We start from the raw sequence: 21573 nt of genomic DNA on the forward strand, positions 1-21573 counted from the left end.
ACAAACAGAGCACTCATGATTGGTAGAGAATACTTAAGCGAAATTATAGAAGACATAGCGGAAATGATTCCGACAATTGGGGAAATCATAACTCTAGACCTCCTTAATCTTTTCTCTAACCTGTAGTATCTTTAGTGTTAATTTATTATTTTAATTTGTTAGTTAATTAGTTAAACACAATAATCTTAATATCTATAAGTTAGGAATTGTTCGAGCTTGTCTTCTTGGTAATAGTGAACAGTTGTAGCTAAACCTTAGTTCTCTGTGGGATTCGACTCCGGACTTGTAAACCAGATTATATTTTCAACGACTACTTAGTCCTTTTTATAAGGCATAGTTGGGGGTGACCAAGATCCATGGTTCTTCGCAATTGAGAAAAGAGTATTTTACCAGATCAACTTCCTACGTTTGTCTTCTACTTCACCTACTCTTTGATCTTTTCTTCTCTTAGGTTTTAATTTTTCTCAGATTTGTTTCTTTCTGCCAATTATTTGTCAAAATGATGCTTGATTCACCTCAAATTACACCTGGATCTTCACATGCAAGCAATTAACAGATCGATTGTAACGATCCTCTATATGTTCATCCCTCAGATACACCGGCTATGTCACTTGTTCCTCAATTGTTAATTGGAACTGAAAATTACTCGAAATGGAGGCGATCTATGGAGATGTCACTCCTTGTGAAAAATAAACTTGGATTTACTGATGGAATTTGTACTAGAGAGCAGTACAAGAAGAATGTCTTTCAATTAAGGCAGTGGGATCGTTGCAATGCCATAGTGCAGTCATGGATTCAAAGTTCTGTGGCTAAGGAACTCAGGAAGGGAATTGTGTACTCTTCAAATGCACAGAAGGTTTGGAAAGCACTTAAGGATCATTTTGACAAAATTAATGCTACTAAGGTATATCATATGAATAGGGAAATCAGCTGCCTAACAAAGGAAATTTCTAGTGTATCTGTCTATTTCTCTAACCTCTATGATCTCTGGGATACATTTAAGTCAATAATACATGAACCATGTGACTGTGAGAAATCTAAAACAATTATTGATTTTCTTCACCAATAGAAGCTTATGAAGTTCTTAATGGGATTAAATGATACTTGTGCACTTCAGAGGAGTCAAATACTAATGATGCAACCACCACATTCACTTGATAAAGCATATTCAATGATTGTTTAGGAAAAAGGTTAAAGGCTGAGTAGTGGATATGGTGTACAGAGTGGAATTCTGAGAAGTGGACCTATGAATACTGAAAGCAGCTCTTATGTATCGGCAAACAACTCAAATGTGAAGTTTAAAAGGAACACAAATCTATTTTGTGATTATTGTAAAATGAAAGGACACACAAGAGAAACTTGCTATAAGTTGGTAGGGTATCCACAAGGTTTTAAGTTCAATAACAAAAGAAGAGGACCTAATGACAACTACATACGTGTAGCACATAATGTAAGTGTAATGGAGGATAATAAACAAACATGAACTAATGGAATTGGTATGATAAATGGCACGATCAATGCAGCAACTCCAATATTTACACCTGAGTAGTACCGACAGATACTCAGAATGTTGAGCAAGGAAAAAGGAGTAGCATAAGAACAAATACCAGTAGATGTAGCCAATATGGCAGGTAATTCAATCACTGACCAAATTAAGTGGATCATTGACACTTGTGCTTCAAATCACATAGTTTCTTCCTTAGATCTGTTGTCTTGTCCTAAGCCTTTTTATCATTCCAAGTCTACTTCAGTCCATTTACCAAATGGACAAAGTACTCATATCAGTCATACAGGGTCATACGCTTTGTGTAACAATCAAACTCTGCATGATGTGTGTTATGTGCCTAAGTTCAAGTACAATCTATTATCTATGTCCAGATATACCAAGGAGCTAAATTATATAGTCTCTTTTTATCCTGGTTTTTGTCTCTTTTAGGTACTCTTTAGTTTCAAGGTGGGGGGGGGGTTGGTAGCCTCAAAGATGGACTCTACATCCTCAATCCTTCAAAGCCTGCTGCACCTCTCATTTCCACCTGTATGATCACTGGCCAGTCTGATTCCTCAACTATGTTGTGGCATCAAAGGCTTGGTCATGCTCCTTATTCAGTTCTTAAGAAGATACCTACAATAAAGACATTATTGTCTAATTCTAATTCTTGTAACTGTCATGTTTGTCCATTAGCTAAACAAACTAGATTGCCATTTCCTACTAGTGTTTCAATATCAAAATGTTCCTTTGAACTTGTTCATATGGATGTATGGGGTTCTTATAGAGTAAACACTTACAATGGTTATAGATATTTCCTACCTATTGTTGATGACTTTTCAAGAATGACTTGGACCTTTCTCTTAAGACTAAAGAGTGATGACTATGAGATTCTATCAAATTTTCTTTGTTTGGTGGAAAACCAATTTTCTTCTACTGACAAGACCTTCAGGTTTGATAATGGATATGAGTTCTTCAATTCTATTTGTTCTAATCTATTCCAAACCAAAGAAATTTTTCATCAAAGTAGTTGTGTCTATACTCCCCAACAAAATGGAGTTGTAGAAAGGAAGCGCAAACACCTACTTGAACTAAGAAGAGCCTTGAGATTTCAAGCTGCATTGCCTTTAAAACTATGGGGTGAATGTATTCTAGCAGCCACTTATCTCATTAATAGGGCTGCCTAGCACTGTTTTGCATGGAAAGACTCCTTATGAAATCTTTCATGGTTGCTCCCCTAAATTGGAACACCTAAGAACAATAAGATGCCTTTGTTTTGCTACCAGACTTGACTCTCATGATAATTCCATACAAAATCCATTCTTGTTGTTCTTCTGGGATATGCTTCTACACAGAAAGGCTACAAACTATATGATCTTAACTTTGGAAGGACCGTTGTCAGTCGAGATGTTGTCTTTAAAGAAAATATATTTCCTTTCAAACGTCCAACAGAGAAATATATGTCATCTCACCATGATTCCTCAATAGTCATACTTGAAACAAGTTTTGAGATTTTTTCTCCTTCTCCATCACTAGACCATGAGCTAGACTCATCTACTCATACATCATCCACTTCACTACCTTCATCTCCAATCACCAACTTGCCAGTTTCGCCTTCAGAACCTCACAGCCCTCTATTGATAGAAACTTCATTCCCTGATGCAGAGTCAATTCCATAAGACACCTTACTTTTTTCCTCTCCCACTGATCCTGCTACCTCTGCTGAACCTAGCACTTCTTCCTCATATGACTTACCTCCTCCTAGGAAGTCTGGGAGAACTAACAAGCCTCCAATTTGGTTGACTGAGAATGTTCATCCACCCTTACTATCTACTTCTTCTACTTCTCATCCTATTCAACATTTTGTTTCATATACGCACCTTTCTCCTTCTTTTAAAACCGTCCTTACTTGTTTTTTTTGTTGATGTTGAACTCTCATCTTTTCATCAAGCTAGTAAAGATGACAGATGGGTTGAAGCTATGAAACTTGAAATTGAAGCACTAGAGCATAATAACACTTGGTCTATAATTGACTTGTTGGTAAAATAAATATCGGATGCAAATGGGTGTATAAAATTAAGTATAATGCAGATGGTACTATAGAAAGATTCAAGGCTAGATTAGTTGCTAAAGGCTTTACACAACAGGAGGGGTTAGATTTCCATGATACTTTCTCTCCAGTTGCTAAGATGACTACTGTGAAGGTTGTCATTGCCACTGATGCTCTCAAGCACTGGCCTATCTTTCAAATGGATGTTCAGAATGCTTTTTTGAATAGAGATCTTGAAGAGGCAGTCTACATGACTTTGCCCCAAGGATTTAGTAGCCAGGGAGAGCATAAGGTTTGTAGGCTACTTAAATCCCTATATGGGCTTAAGCAAGCTTCTAGACAATGGAATGTGAAGCTGTCTCAAGTCTTGTCTTCATCTGGTTTTAAACAAAGCAAGCATGACTATTCTTTGTTTACTAGAAATGTGGATAACAAGTTTGTTTTGATTTTGGTCTATGTAGATGATCTACTTGTTACAGAAAATGATCTACAGGAAGTTAAAAATGCACTGGAGTCTCTACATCAATACGTCAAGATGAAAGAACTTGGAGAAGTCAGATACTTCTTAGGCATAGAATTTGCTAAAGCAAAGGAGGGCATTCATATGACTCAAAGAAAATATGCCTTAGAGATTATTTCTGATGCAGGCTTGGCAGGTTCTAAGCCCAAAGAGATACCAATGGAGCAGAACTTGAAGCTGACAAGCACTGAGTTTGACACTTGCACAAACACAAGCAAGGGAGATGAACTGCTGGAAGACAGGGGGAGCTATCAAAGGCTCATAGGAAAGCTTTTGTATCTTACAATAACAAGGCTAGATATCTCATATGCAGTGCAGTCACTAGCCAGTTTATGCATGCACCTAAGAAGTCTCACTATGAAGAAACACTTCATGTGGTAAGGTACATTAAGAAGCAACCAGGGTTGGGGCAGTTAATGTCAAGTGACAGCAATGAAGAAATAGAAGCATTCTGTGATTCAGATTGGGCATCATGTCCTATGTTAAGAAAATCTGTTACTAGATACTATGTTAAACTTGGGATCTCAACCATATCCTAGAAAGCTCAGAAGCAGCATACTATGTCTAGAAGCTCAACTGAAGTTGAGTATAGGAGCATGGCAAACACTGTAGCTGAACTTGTGTGGTTAAAAGGTCTATTGGAAGAGCTGAGTGTGAACCTAAAGCTGCCTATAAATATGTTCTGTGATAATAAGGCAGCATTGCAAATTGCTACAAATCCTATGTATCATGAAAGAACAAAACACATAGAAATAGACTGCATTTCATCCGAGAGAAAATTCAAGAAGGGCTGATCAAGACTTCTTACATTCCCAGTCAGGAATAACCAGCTGATGTGCTAACCAAGGCACTAGGACATCAGTAACATGCAGCATTAATCTCAAAGTTAGGAATTAAAGACATTTTTTCATTCTCAACTTGAGGGGGAGTGTTGAAAATAGAAGTTGTAAATAGTTGTACACTTCTGTATTTATATAGTACCATTTTAGAAGGTGATTAGTTAAGGAAGTTAGTAGGTGATTAGTTATATTAGTTAGTATAATAAAGGGTGTACAATTTATTTATAGCGAAGCAATTAACAGAAAAAATATGGCGAGATTACTCTACCACTCTATAAATGGAGGCTCGATAAGTGTCTTCACTTCATCAAATTCTTTTCAAAGAAATTGAGTAAGGAAGTGCGATGTATCTGGAAACTCGAGATCGTAAATGAATTCGAGTACCATTCTGACCACAAATGGTTTGAATAAGCATTCCTTAGAGAGGGAATGTCGGATGAGACACTATTTGGCCTTCTTTCAGGAGTTGTAGATAGTACCACCTTTAACTGGTAGCTAGCATACAAGAAGGAGGAGGAGCAGGAGCTAGCTTTAGGGGCGGAATCGAAGCGAATAAATTAGTTCATGCCACGACGATCTATATGGAAGGGAAGTTTTGGAAGATATGACACTTTAACTTTAGGTCAAATGCTTTTTTGGTTTTCTCATTTTTCTAGTTTCTTTCCTTCTCTCTAACGATCTCTCTGTTCATTCTCTTGCTCGAGCTCATTAATGGCGGAGCCTAGGGCTAGATTTCAACAGTTTCGAATGATAATTCTGCATATATTATTTAGTACAACTATGAATTTCTTGAAAGTCCGATCTTATTGTAATAATTATTACAGTAATATTTAATTGCATGCCTAAACCTACTTATACATGCTGTTGAAATGGTGGATAGCCTGCCACTTCTTCAGCAATTATCTTTACACCATTATTGCTTATTAGAGATAAGGGCATGCGCTTTTAGGCAACATACATGGCAAAGCAATATTGTCTATTAGCTAACAGAAAAATAAAAAAGAATCAAACGTATAATCAAACTAGTGAGTCTAGTGACAAGGTTTCCATAATTAGTACAATTAAAGTAAGATATATCCTAATAATGCTGCTTTGCATTGCGTAATTAGATGTTGATTAAGGGAATTAATGGGAGAGTTTCAACTTTCATGTCATTAAGCTTGCAACCAACTAATCAGTTGCTTTCACCCTGATTGATCAAACTATATATTTTAATACTAGTAACCAAAGCCAGCAATATTGGTTTATTAACAATTTAACATTACGTTACAAGGACTGGACAGGCCGACAATTTTGCCTACGTTTGACATCTGTCGACCTATTTTGTTTGTTTCTCTAATTTGTTTTCTTTTTTGTACAGTTGCGTGTGCCTATCTAGAAATACGAAATCTCTTATGTGTCTCAAAGTGGATATTATTAAACATAACTGCACACATGTTTAACCACTCCAAAAGAAACGATCATATGCTATTTTCACCCATCGCATTATATTGTTTCTTCTTCCTGTAAACATATTCATAACAATTCCAAAAGAAACTTTTCATGTGCTACTTCACACGTCGTTCTGTTTCATGTGACCTAAATTGGGGAGTGAAGTGATACTTAATTTCCCCGTTTGTATTTCTTTAATTGCTCAAATACATTAGCTACTCTCATCTTAATCTTTTCAGAATTTTGAACTTTTGAATATTAGAATTTATTTCATCACACTTTTCATGTATTTCGAATGTGAATGACAGTGTTAGATTGTGAAATTTTAAATACTCCTACGTTTTATAACATAGCATTTAGAAAATTATAATTTGGAACACATAAAGGGGACTGTGAGACTGTATAAAATAAATATGATCTCATGCAAAACTATTTTCATGGAGTAGTTCCCTGCATATTTGTTGTCACTTGAAAAAAATTATTTTCATGGATATAAATAAAATAAATTGGATATAAGAAAGTCAACTTTAACCAAATGCTAAAATATTGTGCATGGATTAATCAAATATAAGAAATATTACATGAAAAAACTGTGATATATCTTTTTCAAAGTCTAAAAGAGACAAAGAAAATTGACTATATCTAAACTCTTTGATATTTGTCATACATTTTACACTTGTAAATTCTATTTCAATCCGGCGCTGGTTGGCTGAGTTGATTGGTTTAGTGGTTTTTCATGTGGAAGATCTGAAATCGATTTCCCTCACCAACAATCTCCTCGGCCAGAGTTTGTTGCACCGGTTTATTTAGTGCGGTTTATATTTCTGGTGCAATTTTCGAGCTATTATACAATGAGCAAATTATCTGGTATGCAGTCGAAGGGTAACTGCTTCGGGTTTCCTATGGGAATTAACCCAAAAAAAGAAAATCTATTTCAAAATATAAAATGCGAAACACTTAAATTTGTGTTGTATTTTAATATTTAGACCTTCGAATTTAAAGGAGGAGTAAGCGACTCTAATATAATGGTGATTACGTTCATGATGAATGATTTAACCAACACCCTATTAAATATTAAGACCTTCTTAACTCTTTTTTTTTTCTTCCGTTAAATACGTTTTTCTCAAATAATGCACAAATTACCAACATGGACATTTCTAGACAGACCAATAATGAAATTCAAAGGTGGACCACAAAATAAGACCTATGATACATCCTCCCAATGATTCACCTTAGGACTTTGTCCATGACCAATCATGATTACGTGTCTCCTAATTTATACTTCCTCCACATGTTTTTGCTCCCTTGACCTTTCCCCAATAAAAACCTTGACCATCCCTCTCTATTTTTTCAATTTTCAACTTTTCTTTTTGGAAAAATCAACCCAATTTTCTTAAAGGCAAACGTTTTAACTTTAACCACTCCAATTTATCAGTTCTGTACAATTAGTTGCCGTTTGGTTTCTAGACACTTTTGAAAATTAAACTAAAAGAACGGTGAGTATCAAAACCAACCTAGCTAATTGATCTTGGAATTGAAATTGGTTTTGGTTTCTATTTTTTGAAAATTAATTTTGGTCTCCACAGTTCCGAACGAAATTTGTTTTCGCTCACCAATTGCCTGGAATTTATATTCGTACAATCACTCTCCCTCATAAATACTACTCCCTCCGTTTCAATTTATGTGAACCTGTTTGACTGGGTACGGAGTTTAAAAAAAAATAAAAAATTTTGGAATTTGTGGTCCTAAACAAGTCCAAATGGGCCCCAGAGTATTTGTGTGGTTATAAAAGTTTCTCATTAAGGGTAGAGTTGTAAGTTTAAGCTAAATTGTTACCAAATTTAGAAAGGGTTCATTCTTTTTGAAACGGACCAAAAAGGAAATAGGTTCACATAAATTACAACATAGGGGAGTATTTAAGTTTAGTAAACAATAAAAATGTGTAGCTAATAGTTCGTAATCTTTGACCATTGAAAGTATTTATGATGTTTTAAGGCTTCAGTGGTTTTTCTTTTTTTAAAATAAAGCTTACAACAACATCCAAGTTTAAAACAATTCTTTTCAAAAATAATTCAAAATAAAGTCTTAACGAATCCCACCAACAAACACACACACATAAATCAAACACGCGTACTTATTAAAAAAAAAGAGTCAAAACTAACATTAATTTTTCCCAAATCAATCCCTGAGACCGATCCTCCAAAATGGGGTAATTTACTTATGTACTATAAGTTGCAGTTTTACTTGTACTTCACGTTGTCATCAAAAGAGCATGTCTCATTTTATTACTAAGAATGGTGATTCTCTTATTAATTCCTGGAAATAGAGAAATACAATTTCATATATTCAACAAGAAAATATAACTATTTCATATGCACCAGGTAGGTTTTTTCTGGTTTCCTAGAATTTACGGCTGCAACATATTGGGGGTCGAACAATAAATAATTTAAGGAACGACTTCTGATTTTGTGAGTAGGGTAGTAGGTACAAAAAGAAAATAAATACTGTACTCCGTAGGAGGCAGCAAGTGATGGTTGGAAAAGACACATCAAAGAGGTTGGGGGGAGTAAGTCCACCTGAATGCTACATGGAAGTCTCGTTGTTCATAATTGTTAGAAACTTGGGCCAATGGGCGTGGATATCACATGATGTGTGACTCACTGGTCCCCTTAAAGTTAGGGCACCTCAGCTTCCATCACTTTTGCCTCCCTTCACTTCACACACACACGTTATCACAAAAGTGAATTAGGTCGAAATGACAGTCCAATAAGAAAGAGATCACACATCAAACATATCATCACAAATTTTAATTTTTTAGGTGCAGAAAATTCATTCCTCTGACCCAATTAAACTTAATGGGTTTAACTTTTAAAAAAATTACATTAAATTTATTATGCTTTTCAAATTTAATATTTATTAAAAAAAATTATAAATTCATACATCATGTCAAAAGTTATAAGTTCAATTAAACTCATAATCAAAAGGCTACAACCGCCCGTATCTAACCTGCCCTATTTTGACCAAAATTTCAAGATTACGTTTGGACTTGAGTTGGTTGAATGTTAAAAAAGCTATAATGAAAATTAAATTAAAAAGCGTATTTCTGTAGCATCTTTTCTTTTCTTGATTTATGTTAAATTATGCGAAAGATGAAGAATTGGAGTTTCTTTAATGTTTTAATTTTCCTTTATTTATCGCCATTCCTTTCTTTATCTACACGGCTGTAGCAGGCAGGCAGGCAGTGTCCCCTCTCCCCTTTATTCATGTTGACACTTTCTCTATCATTAACTAACAAAACTAGAGACAGATACACGTGAGCTGACCCCCACCTAGATACCAACCTTTTTTCTCTCTTTCCCCACCTTACACATCATCTCATCATCATTAAACACCTCCAACTGAATTATCATTATCTTTCTCTTTTTGTTTGCTAAAAAGATTTTAAAAGATTTGGTATGCTATCCTTTTCTAACTATTCCCTTCTTTCTTTTTAATTTTCTCTCTATACATGATGGATAATGCTTCAAGCATGCATCTGTCTAATCATTTATTATCAAGTGGTGCACAACATCATAATATATTCAAAGAATACATTATCATCTTCATCTTCTATGTCCAGAATTTTTCGGTCCGTCCAGATTTAATTCCTTTCTGATAATTATACGAATATGTAATTCACACAAATATCGTTTGCGATAACACCCGAATCATCTTCTCGTCACATTTTTTTTTCCTTTTCTTTTTTGGCCTTTTTGCCTTTTGGGAGCTCCTTTGCCCGAATCATGAGACACCAATAATTGAGAAGATTGTAGAGACACGAGAAAAAGAAGAAATGTACACGAGTTAAAATTAAAAATGTAGAAAGAAATAAAACGAAGAAAAGTTCAACAGATCTAATATAAATAATAATCCATCCATATGTATTATATTCCTTAACTATTTACAGACTTATAATATGATCATAAGAAACAAATTAAAATGATTGATTAGTGACCTTAATTCTAACTCTACACATACAACTGCACTAGTCAGTTGATTTCATACAAGCCCTTAACCAAAAAAAGTGGCGGCTTTGGGAGATATTCTAAAGATGATATTGTTTATATCATATACTAATAGAGAGTATATTATATTATTTATAAATGCCCTCTACTTAACAAGCTGCTGATGGATTGGTGAAGGAATTGTAGAAGTGAGGCTTCTGAGCCAAAGTGAAAGGATTCTTCGATGGATTTTCTCCGACGCCGCCGATCCTCTCGCAAGAAGGACACATGGTTAACGTGGCCGCCGGCAGCTGCATGTACAAAGGTTGCGCTATTTTTACAGCCTTCAGTTCTTGCAATTCCTTGTGAAGCCTCCTGTTTTCCTCTGTTAGCGTCGCGCAACATTTTTTCAGGAACTCACAGTCTACCTCTGTTTGCTTCAGCTTTGTTCTGTAAAAAAGAAACGATTCCATCAATTTTATGTTTCCTTATTTTCTAATAGAAAAATGTTTTTTCTTAAAAAATCGTTAGTCCTACCTGGCTCTTCTGTTCTGGAACCAGACTTCAACCTGACGAGGCCTTAGATTCAGATCCCTGGCCAAGTCCTGTTTTTGCTTCTGCATAATTAGAAATTAGTTGTGAGCTAGCGTACCAGTGTGTACAGAAATGGATCTATATTATATATTACGTGTGCGTATACCCATCAAAAGAAAGAAAATATATAGGGGTTTAATCAAGAAAAGTAGCAGGAGAGCTTACAGGATTGAGAGTGCTGTGTTGCTTGAAGCTTTCCTCTAAAAGAGCAGATTGTGCTTTAGTGAGCCTAAGTTTCTTCCTAGCGTTAGAACCATCATCATCTTCATCGCTAACTCTGGAGGAAACTCTCTCTACCTCAGTCGTCTCTTCACTACCAGCGTCTCTCTCCCTTTTCACGCTAGCATTAGAGTAGGAGGAAGCTGCACTGTCTTGTCGATACAAATCAGCCGATTGATGATCATTCTTAACCTTCTTAGCTGCCTGCTGCTGTTCATTATAGGTACGATCACCGGAAAGGCTTAACGTTAGTGACGGTTCAAAGCCAAGAGACGGCCCTTTGCCGGCCAGTAGTATTTTTGTTGATTTCTGATCAACCGTTGTGGAAAAGCCTAATCCTAAAACCAGGCCTGTGTTAGAAATATCATCAAAACTACCCATCTATGTGTGAAAAGAAGACCAGTGAGGAGGAATGTTGAATTGAAAAGAAAAAGAAACAAGTGTTAACTTTAGTTTTTCTTGTGAGGAATGGTGGAAAAGAGAGGAGGAGTTGTGGGATATATATTGTAAGAGACTTGGGGCTACCGAATTAGGCGTAGCGCTTGGGTTTGTTGAAAGGGAAACTGAGGAATAAGACTTTTGTGTCTGTGTTCTGGGTATGTGGTAAGTGCGTGGGTGGGTGGTCTATATATCTATCTATCTATGATTAATAATCAAAGGAGTGAAAGTAGAGTGTAGGAATTATTAAAAGTCCATTTTTTTCTCTCTTCATAGGTTGACCATTTAAAACCCCACTACGGTTAAGTGCTATCTCTCTCCACTATAATACTGACCAAAAAGCGAGGGAACTAACCCACCCTCCCCAACAATTTAACCAAACAAGGATACGCTCTCTCTCATTACTTGAACTTTTGGAATACCAAAAGAATAAATGCATAGAATGAATTACGTGGATTCACATGGAAATGGAGAATCATACGTCTTCCCTTTTGCCACCCATCACCGTACCAATATTTCACTGCTGTTTATCACAAACATTGGCTTTATTCTCTTTCTTACGATTCATTGGCGTTTTTATCATATTTATTTACTTTTTTGATAGGTTATATGTGTATTCCTATTATGTTTTGATGATCTAATAAATTTACTGTTAAGAACTAGATAAGGAACATGATATGCATTCTTAAGAACTTAAAGATCAGCAAGTCTCCAGTTGGGGATACAATTGAACTCTTCAGAGTCAAAGAAACAGCAGAGGGAATAGATAGCTACCGATTCCCGAGGAGACTGTACAAGTTAACTGCCTCAGCTGTAAAGTTGTTGTCTGCATACGCTACAGTACAGAAACAGTGCAGCAGTCAACTTTATGGAGGACGCCCTTTACCTAACTTGCTTACATCAATTAAAGTGATGACAAAAATGAATTATTAACATCAAGAAAGGTAAAAACATAGCACTTGCACATTCAAGAATTGATCAAGTATTCTCTCAAGTCATCTATCAATCTTGCAGGTGACTCTCAAGGGCATCAAGAACAAAGAAAAGCATAACAACGGACCAGTTCTATGTATCGTGTTATCATATGTCCTTACTTGTGTTGTACCTTTGTTAAAGCACCTTACTTGTAATTCCTATTTAGCTTAGTTAGAAGCATTGTGTAGGAAATCTTTGTAAATCATAAACCCTTGTGTTTGTGTCTTGGCTAGAGTTAGTCGAGTTGTAAAGTCTTTGTAATAGAGTTATTACAAAGTGGCTTGTAATAGTGTTGTTACAAGTTAGTGAAGGATTAATAGGTTAATTCCTAAGTTACAATAGTTTGTAATCTAAAGTTTGCTTAGTAGTGAAGTTGAAATCCTACAAGGGTAGGTCGTGATTTTTGATCCGGTGAGCTGGGAGTTTTCCATGTAAAACTCCATTGTGTCATTTACTTACTGCAGCGTGCGTGTGTTCAGTGTGAACTAATAGAGAACCTGGTTCTCTATATAGTTTGGTGGACCCTTAATTTCAATCAATTGGTATTAGAGTAGGTTCTTTATATTAGGCTAAAACCTAGAAAGGATCCTCATGGTTACTCCGCCAAACTTCAAAGAAGGCCAGTCTACCTACAGACTACCAAGGTTCAACAACCAATATTATGGATGATGAAAAATAAGGATGCACGACTTCATCATGGCTAAAGACTCAGAGCTTTGGGATATCCTCTGTGATGAACCCTTTGTACCTACTAAGACCGTTGGAGACCCCGCAGTGACTATTCCTAAAACTAAAAAGGAATATAATGATGCTAACCACAAGGCCATTGAGAAAAACTTTTGGGCTAAGAAAATTCTTGTATGCGGGATTGGTCTTGATGAATACAACAGGATTTCAACATGCCAATCTGCTAAGAAAATCTGGGAAGCTCTCCAAACAGCTCATGAAGGGACGACCCAAGTTAAGCAATCACAGATTGACATGCTGACCACATAATACGTGCTCTTTAAGATGAAGGATGATGAATCCATCTAGGATATGCATACTCGCTCCACCTCCATCATCAATGAGCTTCATTCTCTAAGAGAAATCTTTCCAAGAAGCAAACTTGTAAGGAAAACACTTAGTGTTTTGCCCAGTTCCTAGGAAAGCAAAGTGAATGCTATCATAGAGGCAAAGGACCTGCAGAAGCTAAATTTCAGATTGAAAGAAGAAGAAGAAGAAGAAGAAGAAGAAGAAGAAGAAGAAGAAGAAGAAGAAGAAGAAGAAGAAGAAGAAGAAGAAGAAGAAGAAGAAGAAGAAGAAGAAGAAGAAGAAAAAGAAGAAGAAGGAGGATAATGAGAGAAGAGAGCCCAAAAGGGAGAAAAACCTGGTCATCAAGACGGACAACAATGATTCAAGTGGTGAGGATACTGATATGGCTTACCTGACAAAACGTTCCCAGAAGATGGTTCGTAGGAAAGGAGGCATTCCAAAAAAGGGGAGCTCCAACAAGCCAAAAGGTTAAGAAGAAGAAGAAGAAGAAGAAGAAGAAGAAGAAGAAGAAGAAAGATAATGAGAGAAGAGAGCCCAAAAGGGAGAAAAACCCGGTCCTCAAGACGGACAACAATGATTCAAGTGGTGAGGATATTGATATGGCTTACCTGACAAAACGTTCCTAGAAGATGGTTTGTAGGAAGGGAGGCATTCCAAAAAAGGGGAGCTCCAACAAGCCAAAAGGTTATGGCCTATGTCATAAGTGCGGTAAGACAAGACACTTCATCAAGGATTGCCCTCTCCTAAAGCAAAATCAATACAAAAATAACATTGACAAAGCAATCAAGAGGAACTCGGTTCCTGATAAACGCTTCAAGAGGAAAAATATCGCTTACAATGTTGTGAAACAAGCTCTTGCTGTATGGGGAAACTCTTCAAGCGAGTCTGAAGAAGATGATGATCAATGTGACAACTCCATGATGGTAGTGGAAAGTGAAGCAGCTGAGTATGACTCCATTTTTGCCTTGATGGCGCAGTCTGATAATGATGGAGATGACGACAATAATGATGAAGTAAAACTTTCTTGATGTTCAAAGAAATCTAAAGTCTTATTCTCCGAAAAAACTTATGTCTTCGGCAAATATTTTAATTGATGCTTATCACAGTCTTATAAATGATAAAGATGCATTAACTATGGAACTAGGAGAAGCAGAACAGTCTAGAGATAATCTAGTAATCATTGTGGTTGATTTAAAGGAAATAATTGAGAGTCTAGAGAAAGAAAAAGATGCTCTAACTGAAAAAATGCAAACATAGAACATGATAGAGATGATCTAGTGATTGTTGTGGTCGATCTAAAAGAGACCATTGAGTGTGTTAAAAGGGAGAAAGAAGTTTTAACTGAAAGAGTTTCTAACATTGAGCATGAGAGAGATGACCTATTAGTAGTGGTGGTATACCTAAAGGAAACAATTGAGGAACTTAAAATGGAGAATAGGCCTGGGAACACTCAGAGTGGAAAGGAAGTTGCAAGTGAGGCACATCTTAAGCTTGAAAATGAGCTAAAGTCAGTGAAATCTAGTTTGTGTGCTGAGCTTGAGAAAAACAAACAACTTTAGGAAGAACTAGGAAAAGTCAAGAGTGATCTTGAAAAATCACTCAAGTGGACTTGGTCATCTGATGCTATCACTGCCATGTACACAAACAATGGGGAAAACAGGCAGAGAATCGGGTTTCAAAGGGAAAAGACTCCCTACAACCCTCATAGCAAGTATATCACTGTACCTGACAATTAGCTATGCACTCACTGTGGTAACACTAGGCACTTTAAGGAAACCTGTAAGGCCAGATTTCAATCTCAACAAAAAAACAAAGTTTTTGCTGAAAAAGTAACTACTGCTAGGGAACCTGGTCCTTCACTTAAAAAATGTATAATACCTGCTTGGACTAAAAGAGCCCTCATTCACCCCTTTCCTCATTACAACAAACCCAAACTTGTTTGGGTTCCTAAATCTAACCCTTGATTTCCTTGTGCAGGGAATAGTAAAAGGGAGCAACCAACAATAGTACATGGATATCAGCTACTCGAAGCACATGACTAGAAGTACAAATGATTTACTTTCACTAAAGGCCCTATAGGGAGGGTGTGTATCCTTTGGAAATGCAAGGAGGAATATATTCTAGGTGTTGGAAGGATCATGAAGTCTCTTTCTCACTCTATTGAAAATGTATACTACGTGAAGGGGTTGAAGTATAGCTTGCTGAGTGTTTCCTAAATCATTGACAAGGGAAACAAAGTGGAATTTGTATAAAAAAATATGCATAGTCACAAATCTTGTGACTGGTGAAATGGTGTTAGAGGTCAAAAGATACAAAAACATTTATGTTGCTAACTTTGAATCCTTGAAAATGGGGATCTTAGTTGTCAGAGTGATGTTGATGATAATGCTGAGCTATGGCACAAAAAGCTGGGTCATGCAAGTTTCACCTTGCTGAACAATTTGGTCAAAAAGGACCTGGTTTGTGGTATGCCCAAGTCAAACTTCAAGGATCACAGGGTGTGTGATGCATATGTAAAAGAAAAGCAAGTTAGATCCTCTTTCAAGCCCAAAAAGGAAGTTAGCACCTCAAGGCCACTTGATCTTCTCCATATGGATCTATGTGGACCTATGAGGGTGCCAAGTAGAGGAGGAAAGAGGTACATATTTGTCATAGTGGATGACTATTCCAGATTCACTTAGACTCTATTTCTCAGAACCAAGGATGAAACCTTTCAAGTGTTTGTGGTATTTGTGAAGAAGATCCAGGTGAAGATGAGCCTTAATGTAGTTTGTATTAGGTTTACCCATGGAACAGAATTTGACAATGCAAAATTCGAAAAATTCTGTGCTGAAAATGGTATCACTCACAATTTCTCAGCTCCAAGAACACCTCAACAAAATGGTGTTGTGGAAAGGAAGAACAAAATGCTTGAAGACATGGCAAGAACAATGTTGATTAACAGTGGCATTGTAAAAGGGTTCTGGGAAAACTACTTGGTGAACATGTGCATGATCAGGTCCCTTCTGAACAAGACGCCATATGAACTGTTGAATGGAAGGAAGCCTAAGCTAACACATTTGAGAACATTTGGATGCAAATATTTTGTCCTCAACAATGGCAAGGAAGCACTTGGAAAATTCGATGCCAAAAGCAATGAGGGAATCTTTCTAGGCTATTCATCACAAATCAAAGCCTACAAACTATATAACAAAAGAACTCAATGTGTTGAGGAAAGCATACATGTGATCTTCAATGAATCTCATGACCCATGTGGAAAGGATTTGAATGATAAAAATGATCAAGACGGAGAACAGTCAATTATTCCTGGTGAAGTCATTGACACGGTAAATGGAAAGGCTGATATGATGAGCCACGTTGAAGAATCAAATGAGGATGGTGCAACCATATCTCCAACTGATGGAGAGGAACCTGGTCCCTCAATCACAACAACTGAAGCTGAAAATAGAGTTATCGATGTTGTTCAAGGGACCCCATACGCTGAGATGAGAAGCAATCAACGTTCATAGTTAGAAATACCTGGACCTTCTCTCAACGAGGCTCAGGTGTCTAACTGGAAGCACAAAAGTTCACACCCCCTTGATAACATAATCACTCCTCTTGATTCAGGAATTCAAACCAGATCAAAGACCAGAAACTCATTTGCCTTCTCAGCCTTTCTCTCTTAAATATAGCCCAAAAATATTAAAGAAGCTTTGAAAGATGCAAACTGGATTACAGCCATACAGGAGGAACTCCATCAATTTGAGAGGAACAAGGTATGGCACCTGGTTCCTCGACCTGCTGATCGAGCTGTTCTAGGAACCAATTGGGTATCCAGGAACAAACTTGATGAGTTTGTAAACACAACAAGAAACAAGGCAAGACTTGTAGTTCAAGGCTATAATCAAGAAGAAGGGTTTGACTATGATGAAAATTTTGATACAGTCGCTCAAATAGAGGCTATCAGAATTCTTATTGCCTTTGCATCACATATGGAATTCACATTGTTCCAAATGGATGTCAAAAGTGCATTTCTAAATGGCTTTCTAAAAGAAGAAGTCTTCACCAAACATCCTCCTGGATTTGAGAATCATGACTATCCCGAGCACGTTTTTAAACTCGACAAGGCTTTGTATGGGTTAAAGCAGGCTCCTCGTGCTTTGTATGAAAGATTATCAAAATTCCTTCTAGAAAATGGCTTTACAAGAGGGAAAATCGACAATACTCTTTTTCTGAAGAAACGAGGAAGGAACCTGCTCATTGTGGAAGTCTATGTTGATGATATCATTTTTGGAGCAACAGTTGACTCCCTATGTGAAGAATTTGCAAAACTCATGGGAAGTGAGCTTGAAATGAGTATGATGGGGGAACTAAATTTCTTCCTGGGTCTACAAGTGAAGCAATCTCAAAAGGGGACAATGATAAGTCAGCAGAAGTACATCAAAGAGCTGCTGAAGAGATTTTACATGGAAACATCAAAAATCATTGACACTCCCATCGCCATAGCTACTCGTCTAGACATGGATGAACCTGGTTCCCCTGTAAATCAGACCATATATAGAGGCATCATAGGGTCACTTTTGTACCTCACAACAAGCAGACTAGATATTATTTTTAGTGTGGGTTTTTGTGCCAGGTTTCTATCCAATCCAAAGAAATCTCATCTGAAAGCTGCCAAGAGAATCTTAAGATATCTCAAATGAACACAGGACATGGTTCTCTACTATCCCTTAGGGGACAATTTTGATTTAATTGGGTATATGGATGCTGACTATGCTGGCTATCTGGTGGACAGGAAAAACACTTCTGCATGGAACATATTCTGGGTTCATGTCTGCTATCATGGGGTACAAGAAAATAAAACTCAGTGGCCCTCTCTACTGCAAAAGCTGAATATGTGGCTACATCATCTTGCTATGCTCAACTATTATGGATTAAGCAGTAGCTGGAAGATATTGGTATGTTCTCTGAGTGCGTTCCCTTACTATATGACAATACCAGTGCACTCAATATGACCAAGAATCCAGTTCAACATAAGATAACTAAGCGCATTGATGTGCGTCACCACTTCCTCAGAGACAATGTGGAAAAAGAGATCATCTGTATGAAATTTTGCAGCACGGAAGATCGGATTGCAGACATATTCACCAAAGCCTTGAGCAGAGAGCATTTTGAAAGAAATCACCTGGCACTGGGGTTGATAAAACCCAACTGAGAACCCGATCCCTCAATGATTGGCTATGAAAGAAATGTATAGGTAAAATTAGCTAAAAAGTATTTTTTGGCGACGTCTAAGTCATCTCTATACCGTTATAGGTAGACACACATGATGATTACAGAGCAAATAAGCAGCTAATGCATTGCATGTTGGTCAAAAGGGTGAAGCTTACACTTGTAAATTTCGTCAGGGAACCTAGTTCTCTTGACATAGGTTAGTAGTTTCTCTGTTCTCTCATGCACAATTTTGAAAGGTTGATATAGTGCCACATCATCATAGTGTTAGTTTTTTTCTTTTCGTCCTTTGAACGTAAGAGTCTCACCCATTAGGAAGCGATCCGACTCCCAAAACTGCCGTCTTTTCTTAACCGGTCCCCCATCCCTCTTAAATACATCCTTTCACCATCACTTTCACTACTATTCACATCAAAACTTCAAAATCTCCATTTTTTCTCTTTTCAAACCAATATTCTCTCTTCTCCAACTCACTGCTTCCTACCATGTCCAAATACCAGGAAACCCCAAATGTTCCAAGTATCACCCCCACTGAGTCTTCACCTGTTAAAACGCCAATCATAGAATCCTCACTCACCACCACAACCAGCCCAAACCCTAAGACAGAGTCACCACCTCCCTCTATCTTCTCTCCTACCCAATCGAGTACTGGTTCTCATCAGAGTCATAAAACTTTAACTCCAAAGAAGTTTGTGGCTACGAACTCTTCTCCTGCCTCGCCGAAAAAATGAGTGAAAAGGATATAGTTGAAGAAGAGGAAAATCAAGATATCTCTTGTCTTCCTATGGAAGAAGGCTCTAATGCAGAACAAGCTGTTCCTACTATCAATTCTGACTCAACAATGTCAGTCCCTAGTCTTGAATCGACAGGTAACACTCCTCCTTCTCCTGCGTTTTCCCTAGAGTTACAAGAAAAAGAAGCAATAGAAAATATGTTGTCTATAGCTGCTGAAGGGGTTGTTATCGAGGAAGGTGAGTATATGTCTGAGTCTCAAGTGGAAGAAACTAAGACCTTAGTGGAGAATAGGGAGCTTGTGACTGTTGAACCATCGGCACCAGACAGTGCTACCGGGGAACCTAATGAAGGACTTGATCCCTCCTCCTCGGATCCAACTCATGGGTCCTCTCAAGAACCCCAGGTTAGTACTGATCATGCTCTATCTCCTCATTTTTATGCTGAGCCTCTATTTCTAGTTGTGCCTGAGATGAGATCTGTATATGGAGAAGAAAATAGGGATAGTGAAGAGGATTCCGATGATATGCCGATTGCTAGCTTGGCTAGGCGTATACCAGTTGTTACTCAAGATCCAACTCCTAAAAGACCTGCTATAAGGTTGCAAAAGAAGTAGGCTATTGAGTCTGCTCTTAAGAAAATCCAAGACAATCAAAGGAGGAGGAAATTGGTGAAATATGGGACGGTTGTGAATGAGAAAGTAGTACATGTTGTCAATGTGGATGATGAAGTAGACAAGGAACCTGGTTCCTTGACTCGCAAGCGCTCACAGAAGCACTCTATCTCCAAGTCTAAAAGGGGGATCCTCTGTAATTGCTGAGAATCTGAACAAGTTTGAAGGTGATATCTCTAGTGAAAAGTTAGTGGAAGAATCTGGAGAAAAGGTGATGGGAGAAATAGTTGAAAAGTTATCTGAGAAGACAATGTCTGTGAAGTCTACTGAGAAGGGAAACAGTGCTCGCAATCAGTAAAAAGGAAGGTTGATACCGACAAGGAACCTGGTTCCTCCAAGAAGGCCAAAATTGATGATCCCCAAAGTGCTGGGAAAGAGCAATTGAAAAATCAGAAGGTTTTATGGGGCCGTACATTTTCCCATGACACTTTGGAGATGGCTAGAATGAGGCAATTGGTTGAAATTTGTGTATTTCAATAGTGGACACACTTGTTCACAGGTGATGCTCCCAAAGTGTTATGAGGAGGAAATGCATAGTTTCTATGCTGACTTCTTCACAATCGAGGATGATCATATCTACATGATGGTGAATGGGGTCGACTCTATGATGGACTCTGCTATGCTGGGATCTATTCTGAGTGTGCCTGCTGAGGGATTATCTTCGATTCAAGGCTCCTGCTCTTCAAACTTTAGAAATGTTATCATGAAAGATCAGGCAGCCAGCAGGGGGAACGGGTATACAAGAATGCCCTCCTTCCAGTGTACCAATTGCTCTTTGAGATGGTGAACAAAGTTTTGCTCCCTCGTGCTGAGAGAAGGCCAATTACATCTCGAGTCGACCCGGTTCTCATGGAAGCGCTGGATGGCTTCACAACCGTCAACCTGCCTAGCACTATGATAGAACACATGCAGAAGGTGGCAGAGTTTAAAGATGATAATCATGGGCTGCCTTATGGGTTCCTTCTCACCAAGATGTTTGAGTTCTTCAAAGTCCTTTTGGGAAAAGCTAAGGTGGGCACTCGTAAGCAAACCTTCTCCAAAACCACCCTAGAGGAATGTGAGTGCATCGATAATGTTGGAGGGGTTAGAAGCACTTCTACCATCTCCTAGTTGATCAATGCTCAAAATAGCGCTATTGATGAGATCAAGAAGCTGAAGGCAAGGAATTCCATTCTTGAGGGTCAGCTAAGTCAGCTCCAGGAGGCACCTAATTCTAGTAGCTCTCAAAGCACAAAGGTTGCCCATCTGACCAAGGAGAATGCCGATCTCAAGAAACCGGTTGAGGACCTGAAGGAGAAACTGCTGAATGAGCAGATGTCAGCAAATGCTCGAATGGGTATAGTCCTCAAAACCCTAGCCTCTTCCTCTAAGCCTTCCCCTTCCA

The 21573-nt window shown here is 37.7% G+C and overlaps 1 protein-coding gene across 1 annotated transcript; it reads right to left on the bottom strand.

The window, feature by feature from the left end:
* Positions 1-10225: 10225 nt before the first annotated feature.
* On the bottom strand, positions 10226-11719 carry LOC104225160 (homeobox-leucine zipper protein HAT22-like). The gene is made up of 3 exons (XM_009776929.2): positions 11069-11719; positions 10847-10926; positions 10226-10759 (listed from the first exon to the last, which is right to left on the bottom strand). The coding sequence occupies exons 1-3, from the start codon at positions 11501-11503 to the stop codon at positions 10480-10482; spliced, it is 795 nt and encodes a 264-aa protein (XP_009775231.1). The 5' UTR covers positions 11504-11719; the 3' UTR covers positions 10226-10479.
* Positions 11720-21573: the final 9854 nt, after the last annotated feature.

Source organism: Nicotiana sylvestris, chromosome 2 (genome assembly GCF_000393655.2).
Source record: "Nicotiana sylvestris chromosome 2, ASM39365v2, whole genome shotgun sequence".
In the NCBI taxonomy this organism is placed as follows: Eukaryota; Viridiplantae; Streptophyta; class Magnoliopsida; order Solanales; family Solanaceae; genus Nicotiana; species Nicotiana sylvestris.

Bases quoted from the DNA above. Each gene is read 5' to 3' on its own strand.
- LOC104225160 (XM_009776929.2), bottom strand. From the start codon at position 11,503: ATGGGTAGTTTTGATGATATTTCTAACACAGGCCTGGTTTTAGGATTA. The intron at 10,927-11,068 runs GTAAGCTCTCCT...CTAATTATGCAG, and splicing joins AACACAGCACTCTCAATCCT to AAGCAAAAACAGGACTTGGC. The intron at 10,760-10,846 runs GTAGGACTAACG...TCTTTTTTACAG, and splicing joins TTCCAGAACAGAAGAGCCAG to AACAAAGCTGAAGCAAACAG.